This window comes from Athalia rosae, chromosome 1 (genome assembly GCF_917208135.1).
Source record: "Athalia rosae chromosome 1, iyAthRosa1.1, whole genome shotgun sequence".
NCBI lineage: Eukaryota > Metazoa > Arthropoda > Insecta > Hymenoptera > Athaliidae > Athalia > Athalia rosae.
Genome location: NC_064026.1, coordinates 9,635,054 through 9,644,866, shown reverse-complemented (window position 1 = coordinate 9,644,866; position 9,813 = coordinate 9,635,054). Strand labels below are relative to the sequence as shown.

The window sequence follows — 9,813 nt, the reverse complement described above, 5'->3', positions numbered from 1 at the left end:
CAGACCGACACAGGTATACCGATATTCTCAGTTCGTGGCACTTCGTAGGCCCCAGGGGCTTTGTGGGGCCCCGATGCGGGCCCCGTTCGCCAAGAGTTCTTGGCTCGTAGCAGCTCAGTCTGGGCCCGACCGCCTTAGCCTTAGCTGCTGCCTCTTTGTGAATGTGCGCGCGTAGATTCCATCCATCTAGTTTACCTGTCGTTACCTGGAACTCCGCGTAGGCATACGCTCGCGAGTTCTTCCTTTGTCCGACTCCTCGATACCGGAACTCGTCGCTGTACATGTAATTAGATTCGTGGATTTCGTAAAAGGTGCTCGTCTTCGTCGGCGGGGTTTTCGACAAGTCCGCCAGTGTGTGATCGTTACAATAGTACGGCGTGGAGGAAACACAAACCGGTGAGTGCCGTGCCGCACCTCGGAATTCTTGCACCACTACACTCGAGTGAATTCTTATACCTATACGCGCGTGCACCGTCGACACGAAGAGACGCGACCGCATACCGCCGAGAGAGAGGAGGACAGAAGCTGTGGCAGCCATGATGTCTTGACGATACCTCAGCCCAGGCTGAGCTTCCAGCTACAGCTGCTGTTAATAAAGTCTAACAGTTTGTCGAACGTTGTGCTCGATAATCAGTCTCGTTGGTGAAACAATTTCCGGTTCAATTGAAACAGGGTTCGAGCTCAAGTGTGTACCGGACTTCGAGCGGTCACCTCTGCGTTTCCCCTTTCGCGGATCACGGGAGTTTCGACCGTAACGGGGGTGTAAAAAATGAGAGGCGCAAATCAAGACAACGCAACGCCTTACTGCCGATGCAGGGTCCTTTACCTGGGCAGCTCGGTGCCTCACGCCAGCAAAGAGGGACTTTTGGGCGTCCAAGAACCTCTGAGGGAACTTTATCCCGAACAGGGCGCACTCGGCGCCAGGGGGATCGACTCATGGCTGAGCGTTTGGAGCAACGGTCTTCTCCTGGAGAACGTCGACGAACATCGGAAAAAGATCACCAGATTCTTCCCCATCGAGGCATTGCACTATTGCGCCGCGGTGAGGCACGTGAAAGGCGGTGGTGGTGGTAGCGGCGGCGAGCCCTCCACCACGCGATTTTTACCACTTGACTCTCCGTTCGCCAGAACACCGAGTGCCAATCATCCGCCCCTATTCGCGGCGGTACTACGGAGGACCTCGGGTATCAAGGTCCTCGAGTGTCACGCCTTCATATGCAAGCGTGACATGGCGGCCAACGCCCTGGTCAGGTGCTGCTTCCACGCGTACGCGGACAGTAGCTACGCCAAGGGCCTCGATCCGGCGACGAACGGGGTCGCGCCACCCCAACCCTCGTCCGGGAGCATCTACCACACTCTCGGTGGGTCCAGTACCACTCTGGACAGTCCCTCGCCGCCTCGTCTCGACGCCTCTACCGACGACCTCAGTCTCTACAACGGCAACGAGAACCACAAGGTTTGGGCGAGGGGGCGCGACGAGGTGGACGGCATCTACCAGGAACAGGGGACCCTCAGGAGCACCAAGGGCTCGCGACCCCGGCAGCTCGTTGCCCCACCCCCTCCGCCGCCGCCTCCACCGCCGCCGGCTCAACCGCTCCTGCTGCACGACGACGCGGCGTCCAGAAGAAAGGCGAACAAAAAGCTGAAAAAACGCAATCGAGCCCACGAGGAGGCGATGCAGCATCATCAGATGCACCCTCAGGCTATTTATACCAATGGACACGGGCACCACACCCTCGGGCATCCCGTCAGACAGCACTATCATCATCCGCATCAAATGCCGCAAGGGAGTAGGTCGGTCGCCGGTACCCTCGGGAGACCGGCGCCGGTTCTTTTGGTACCGGCGGCTACCTTGCCCCGAAAGGCCCATCACGGACACCCTCGGGGCATCAGGCCCATTCCCGCCGCGACACCGATAGTCCCGATTTACGCGCCGCTCCCGGTACCACCCCAGGCGGCGATGTATCCCGGTGGTTCCTACGGTACAATGGGGAATCGGAGCAGGCGTCACCCCGTGGAGACGGAAGCATCGAATCTGGGAACATCGAGGCGACTGGCGGCTTCGCACGCCGATCTGACCGCGCCCGATCTCCCTCAAGACAACGCGGAAACCGAGTCACGTTTCGGCACCGGAATTTATCGGCGAAAGGGACACCTCAACGAGAGAGCCTTCTCTTACAGCATCCGGGCGGAGCACCGCAGCAGGAGTCACGGCAGTCTCGCCTCGTTGGGATTCAGTGCGCAAAATGGCACGACGCTTCCGAAGGAGGACAAAAAAGACCGGGAAATAGCACAACTGGTCGCCGGTCTGAATTTGGACGAGAACGGGGAGAGGGGGGCCCATCATCAGGCGACACCGGGAGCTTATTTACGGGGTGGTGCCGGCTCCCAGTCCCAGCCCCAACCCCAACCCAGGCCGAGGCCCCGTTAGCCACCCGTACCGAGCGTAGGGTATGCCATAAATACCTTCGGAAGGTAGAGTGTAGAGTGTAAAGAATGTAGAGTCAAGTGTATCATCGAGTGATGTATATATTCCGAATATAAGTTTTATCATTGCGTTACGTTAAGTTAGATGTCTATACATATATCACCCGTAAGTCACGACGCAAACGCTCCACTCAAAAACAGTGTATTATCGCTGGGGGTTTCGTTCAGGGTCCACTATTATAGCTGGAGGGGGGGGGGGGGGGGGGAGGGGTAGTGGTCGTATCTCAGGACCGATAATTTTAATGCCCGACAGGTAGTATACATGAATACAGTCACGGTCAGTAGACGGTGAGACTTCACAAGGTCACCGTCACATCAGGTAAGTGACTATCTCACTATACGCTATCCGAGCTAGGATAGGGACTCCACTGACGTAGCGTACTTGTCCTTGCCGAGTGATCATGGCGATCGCCAGTTACGACGGAACACAGAGAGTACGTACAAGGTATAATCGAATATATGTACTTATACTGACCTTTCACCGGACTAATCGGAATTGGTATAATTAACCGTGTTGTCGAACGATCGTTGTGACGTGACGACGTGATTGCCGATTATGTCATCGATTCACATCCGTTTAAAAGCTTGTAAACGTATCTGTCGTCAAGCGGTTACATCGTTGATCCGTTATTTACGATCGTCTTCAAAGTCTGGAGATTTTTTTCACAAATACGAATGGTGTATCGTCATTTTCGAAAAAAAACAGGCAATATTTAAACAATGGCAGATGTACTCTCGAGTCTAAAGTGAAAGAGGACTGCAGTATTCGGCGATGTTTGTTCAAGTTGTTTTGGACATACCTGATCGATGGGGATATTTTTTCTGTTTTTTTGTACGGAGAGTCGACACTTTGAACATGGAAGAATATTTGCATAACCGACTCTATCGACGACTGTTATTTTTTTTTTCTCAACAGTAATACTTGACGAGGGTTATCAGACGTACAGAGTGTGCAGCACATCACATGTTGTTTTACACTAAGTTCGGAACGTATTAAAAAATTAAAGGTCAAAACTTAATTCAGGATACATCTATATATTACCATTACGAATTCGTAAATGGGTACAACGTCTCCAGTCAATTTAGCTTCTGCCAAAATTTTCGCTTTTCAAGGTGAATTGTACGAAAAATATTTTTTTCCCCATTACTGCGTAGTAAGGATGAAGGAAAAAAAAAAGAGCACATAATGAAAAATTAAATTATACTATACTTCCTGAATATCTGAGCATGCTGACGATTAGCCGGTAATGCGGTGGTCGACTGAAATGTAGAAAAATCGTTGCTCAAAACCGGCTTAATAAATTACCGCTGGTTTGCCCCATGTAGGTGCAGCCAGCAGTCACATCTGCGAGGATGCGTTTGCATAATACGGAGACTTTTTACTATCAGTTAACGATTGCCGGTTCATTTTTACTACGAATTCCCGTCCCGCCCAGAAGCCAAGGTTACAAGGTATTATTTACGATGTTAGTTATTTCGCGTAATGTATTCCAACCCACAAAACATCATTCCGTTTTCATTGCGTTCTATGATTTTACAGTTTTGCTTTATGCGGGCATGAAGTTGTACCGTAAATCCTGAGCTGAGAATCGTACGGTATATCCACAACTACCGATTCAGAACAGTCTTTGATCAAGCAGAAGTTTTCAATATATTACACGCGTAACTTACACGGCTATCATTTCACGTCTTACCTGTAAGAACTTCTTTCCGGAATCAACTTTTTGGCTAACTAACCGTGGGAGTAGGGGATTCTGCACGCGTATGTAGCTATGGTATCCGCTTTGGTTGCCTGAGAATCGTCCGGTTTTAAAACACAAAATCCGGACTCACATGCGACCGTTCGTACGCACGGTTACAGTATGTTAATCATTCCAGGCAGTGTGAGAAACACACAGGTTGTGAGTCGGTCTCATTAACCATAACCGCTGGAGTTCTTCTTTCCTCTCTCATAATCGTAATCGATTTTACCTTATCTTCGTCAAACGATCGTTTTACAAAGAATGCAGAAATAACGGATTTTTGATTCATTTAATTTAGTTCTAATTTCTTCTCTCGCGGGGCGGCATCTTTCGTACATACAACGTATTCATGTGCCATCATTATAATTGAATTCCGGACGTATTGCCCCGAGTTTTCGTCGAATCGTCTCGTTATAGCGCAAAAAGGAACATCGGCGCAGCCCGGGCATTTTCTTAATTCGTGTCCCACATGTCCGTTATTTTTTTTCAAATAATCGACCATCGTCGATAAATGATATACGAAACCGAACTGTAAATATGTCCGCCGCCGTACAAAGGTTGCTCAATAAAAGCTGAGAGGTTTAAAAAGTATTTCAGATCCATCCATCGCACTTGGTATTTAAGTATTACACAAGAGGTCGAATGAAAGCGGCAACGGTATACGTATACCAGCCGAAACGTTCATTTGCCAAACGTGTACGCCCAGACAATTGCGACGATTTTCTCGAATTGTAAAAGTATATAATAAGTTGCATGTGAGTTCGATCGGGAAATTTCGATACCATATAAATGTAAATTATGGAAAATTCCGTTCACACGAACACTCATCGATAAAATGTTATACCAATTCACGAATGATCTTCGATCTAATTGTCCATGAATGAGAAAAAAATTCTCGCCAGCATTCCCACGACGAGTTCAAATCCGTCGATTATACGCTAGCTTCTTTACGCTGTTGCGGACGATTCATTTGATGTGATCGGTATGATTAGAAGTATATTAGGTAACTCGCACGTTCCAGTTCGCGAGGTACGAACACCTATAATACACCGTAACCATGTTGTATGGAATTCGAAATCGCACTCGTTTTGACGAAATTCGATAAATTCCAAAAATTTTTAGAGTTCAGATTATTTAGAAGAAGAGAAGAGCGTCGGGAGAATGAAGACGTTCGATGTGGCTGTAGCTATAATATATACTCAAAATGAAAGTGGAATTTGAAATCTTTTCGCGAAGGTGCACACATCTGTGTTGTGAAGAGTGCAGTAAAATCAGTTGAAGCTATATATATATATTTCACCGTTAAACAATAATTGCTATCGTAATTAGGAAACGAATTATATCGCAAGGTTGGTAATAACGCGACTCACCGCGATAATAACTGTCCACAATAATTATTCTTATATACGATTTGCACTAAAGACGCGCTGTACCAACATTCTATGCCTATATATTTATAATATTTATCTTCGAACATAGAGAATGTAATAACAAAAAGTGTCAAAATATTACAAAGTCCATAAACAAGATTTTTTATTGCATCGAGTGATGGCGTGTTATGTAATTTAACTAAAAAGCAATTTACCGCATGAATATACGGATATGAGAAAAAAAAAAAACACATAAATATATACACACTGCACCTAAACGACCTGCGTGCGTACTCGTTTAGCATATATACATATAATACGTATGACCAGGTTATTATTAGCAATTGATATAAATATATGAATATATAAATATAAATATCTACCCATACAGATACGAAAGAATCATACACATTATAAATATATAAATACAAATACATGAGATAAAAAACAATTTGTATAAGAATAAAAATACAAACGTATGAATGTATTCAACTGTAAACATACGTACACGCATACAACATAATATACATGTTTGTGCGTATAATTGTCCTTGTATGTGTAGAGCGTGCACCAATAAGATTGTGCCATCCAGTATGCAAAAGAGACTTTTCTAATCTTATACATATATGTATATATATTCGCTAGATTATAGGTAAATCATAATCAATAATTATCTAAGCCTACATATTCATACGCAAGATATTATGCTCGATTATAAGTGTAAACGTATGTTGTATATGGTATGCATGATGCGGGCAGGCAATAAAGACACTGTTGCGTGTAAAATAAATCCATGCTCTCGTTAGTACATAATACTCGATGCTAGACCATCCATGTAATTCATTTTATTAACCTTCTCCCAAATCCTCTCGAAGCTTTCCTCCCTTTTCAACGTGCTTATGGTGAAAAGTGGGGGACGGACGATTGGACCACCGGGTGAATTGGATCGTTCTATGCGTATAGGAAAGTATGAGTCTAACGATGTACTTCCTATTAAGTGGTCCAATTAACCTGGTGGTCCGATCATTCATCCTCTCCCTTATACGTGTGTATTTTTTTCTTGCCTTTTTCTACAGCTAACCAAAATTGTGGAATACACGAATATTTATTTTGAAAATTTATCCGTCTCAAGAATATATGATAATTTATTTTTGGGAGTTCTCTTCCTTTCGATGGTTGATTTATGTACGTGTACCGCGAAAACATGGAAAAGGCGGCATTCTGAATAATAAAAATTGCGTAAGTAGGTGGCACGATTTCGAGATCGACTGAAAAAGAGTCTAAACAATGAGCTATGAAAATTATTACGTCGAGATAATATTAGGTAACAAAAGTTGATTCAGGAGGAGTTGCGTAATGTGCCGCACACTCCGGTCGACTATGACTGCAGTGGCTATTTGATCTTATCCCGTTATTAGACAGCGAATTATTATTTCAGAGCTGTGGATCAACGCTGCGATAAACCTACGGTCCAACACACGGTAGAGATGCATCGATATAATTTCGAGTAAGATTTCGCTTGCAAATTATTGTGCTCTATTTTATGAAGTTCAAATTGCGTCAATTTTGCAAAAAATCAACTTCAAGTGTTTCGTCGAAGTTTCGAAAGGGTCGATTTATAATAATCGAAACTGGAAGTAAAAAAAATGTCGGTTTTCCGGCGAAAATTTGCGGTACGAAAATAAAGCGTGGTACGTGTTCGTCTGGACAAAAATCTTTAATTTCCTGTCGTGAAAATTGAGACTTTTTCGCAGAAACCCCTGAAAAGCCTCGCAAAGTCCTGTGAAAGGGTCCTGCGGAAGGTTCCCTGCGTCTCAATTTTCATTGAAGCAGTAGTATCTGAATTTTTGTCCAGAAAAAAATTTCTGTAATAAAAGAACAAGTGAAAAAAAACTTATAGAAATAACGGACGTCCTACTACAGCACACGTAAATCATGTGTACGAACAGACAGGTATGTACTGTGTATCTCATCCTGTTTCAATTCAGATTTTTCTCACACCGAATTCAATTCCTTTCACACGTCTGTCATACTCCTATTTTATTACTCGCCCACCCGAATTATTTAAATATTTTGCCATTCGCAAAGATTGATGGTAAATTTTTACGATCATCCGAATCGAATACACTCTTCGATTATGTGCATTGCCGATAAATTCAAAAAGTTAGATGACGTGAACGGAAAAAAAGAGTCGACCGGGCAACACTCGTTCGCGTGGGTTTATTTTTTATACAACTTTTTATCGGATGAACCGCAGAGTAACCATGTCGGACGTACGTTTTGGCTTTCATTCCATCAGATTATAATTCTGAAACTCGCAAATTTTAAATAACTTTCACCGAGAAACGACACAAGTAGATACGATAAGGATACGAGTTAAAAATGACAATTGTCGAACATTCGTCTTACACTTGGTTAAACTGCACGATGAAATCGCTTTCGCAGTTTAGCACGAATATATTCGGCTCGTCGTAAGGATTTAGTTAACGTGAAACCGAATGAATTATTAATCGAACGAATTGTGTAGTACAGTATTCAACACTCATTTCATGCTTCGTGGAAACCTCGAGAGATAGTATCTGTTTGTTCAAATTACGTGCAAAAACTCAAAAAATCATTTCACTCCCACGCAAAATTAAAATGGAGTCTTGATATCAAGCTCTTCGAGATATGGCTGACGTTATCCTGCGATTAACAATAAGATTCACTATATTGTTTCCGATCTACAGGAAGAAAAATGAAGGCAATGTTCGCAATTGAAATGGAACTTTTCATTACTGTTAGGTCCTCGAGCACAGGAAAATTGTTTTTTATTGAGAAAAAAGAACCGGAAGAATTCGATACTAATGACTAACAAATTTTTAAATCTCTTACGACAGACGTATGGGTCTATTCCGAACGAATCCGATAGAATGAATAGAACGTTACCGACCGAAAGAACGTGGACTTTGAAATACTCGTAACAAAAATGATTCGACAGTCGACGGGTCCAATCATCTTACAATGTGCCGTTCACCTACCGAGTGTGCTCATCCTCCATATCTTCGTTGAAAATAAAATCGTAACCATGAAAATTGAATGAAAACGAATGAAAATTGTAAATCAAATTTTCAGCTTTGAGCTTAGGAATGCAAATTCGTAAACTAAATTGGACTATTTGTAAAATTGATCGAGTTGTCGCCAATTTTTTAAGGCTTTTTGAACCTAGACAGTTTGAAATTGAAGAAAGTTTTCGCATACGATGATTTACGTTTAACCGATATACCTATAAAGCGAAAAACACGTTCACACCACAGTTCTATAACATCATTTACAATACGACGTCGAATAACCGTTACCGGTTACCAGTTAGGATGGCGCCACAATAATTATTCCAGGTTGCTCCAATTGTTATTTTCCCGGTTCATCATCCCCTTATACGCTAACTGACTTTTTACCTTTATTTGTAGGCTGAGGCAACGGATATTTAGCTCCGTGCATACCTACCTATACGTACATTCGACTATGAAGTTACACGACGCTGAATAGCCTTCTCTTTTCGAATGTGCGTTGTATGGTAGGTAGGCACGACATCGCGTACAGCATCTGCCGTACGACGATGACACATCATCGCATCAATATACGTATCTTAACGTTTATAACGGAGCTCTCGAGCTCTTATGTTATAAAAAAAGTTACAGCGCTTACGTCATGAAGTGCAAACCTATCGGGAATAGGATTCGTCGTTGCGCGTTTGGATTCATCTTGTCAGTAGCCGACTCCCATGAATTTGGCAAAGTCGAAGGCCCGTGAAAAAATTCGTCGTAATTTAGCCGTGACCAATAAATTATTCATCCTTGTCCCAAATGACTTTAAAAAAGTCGCGTGACAGCCGCGAGCTCATAATTTATACGATTAGAATGAAAATCGTCATAAATACGAATCGATTGAATAAACGTCCGAGTTTAGTGGGTGAGTCCTACAAGCGGACTTATCAAGGTCACCGACGAAAACCTGTTCGATAAATAATAATATTCGAATTTTACTCGTGCCGAGCAGACCCATTAAAACACTATATGTATACGAGAAATTGTGCGTGCCGCGTCGAACTAGCGGTACGGATTCTTTATCATTTCAATGATACAACCTGTTTCATTGATATAGGACGTGAACGAATATGACCTTTATTCGACACCTGTGACCTTCGATACGCAGAGGTTACCGGTGGATACCAT

At 43.6% G+C, this 9,813-nt stretch overlaps 1 protein-coding gene across 1 annotated transcript; it reads left to right on the top strand.

The window, feature by feature from the left end:
- On the top strand, window positions 1–2,567 carry LOC105685091. The gene has a single exon (XM_012398933.3). The coding sequence runs from the start codon at window positions 770–772 to the stop codon at window positions 2,429–2,431; it is 1,662 nt and encodes a 553-aa protein (XP_012254356.1). The 5' UTR covers window positions 1–769; the 3' UTR covers window positions 2,432–2,567.
- Window positions 2,568–9,813: the final 7,246 nt, after the last annotated feature.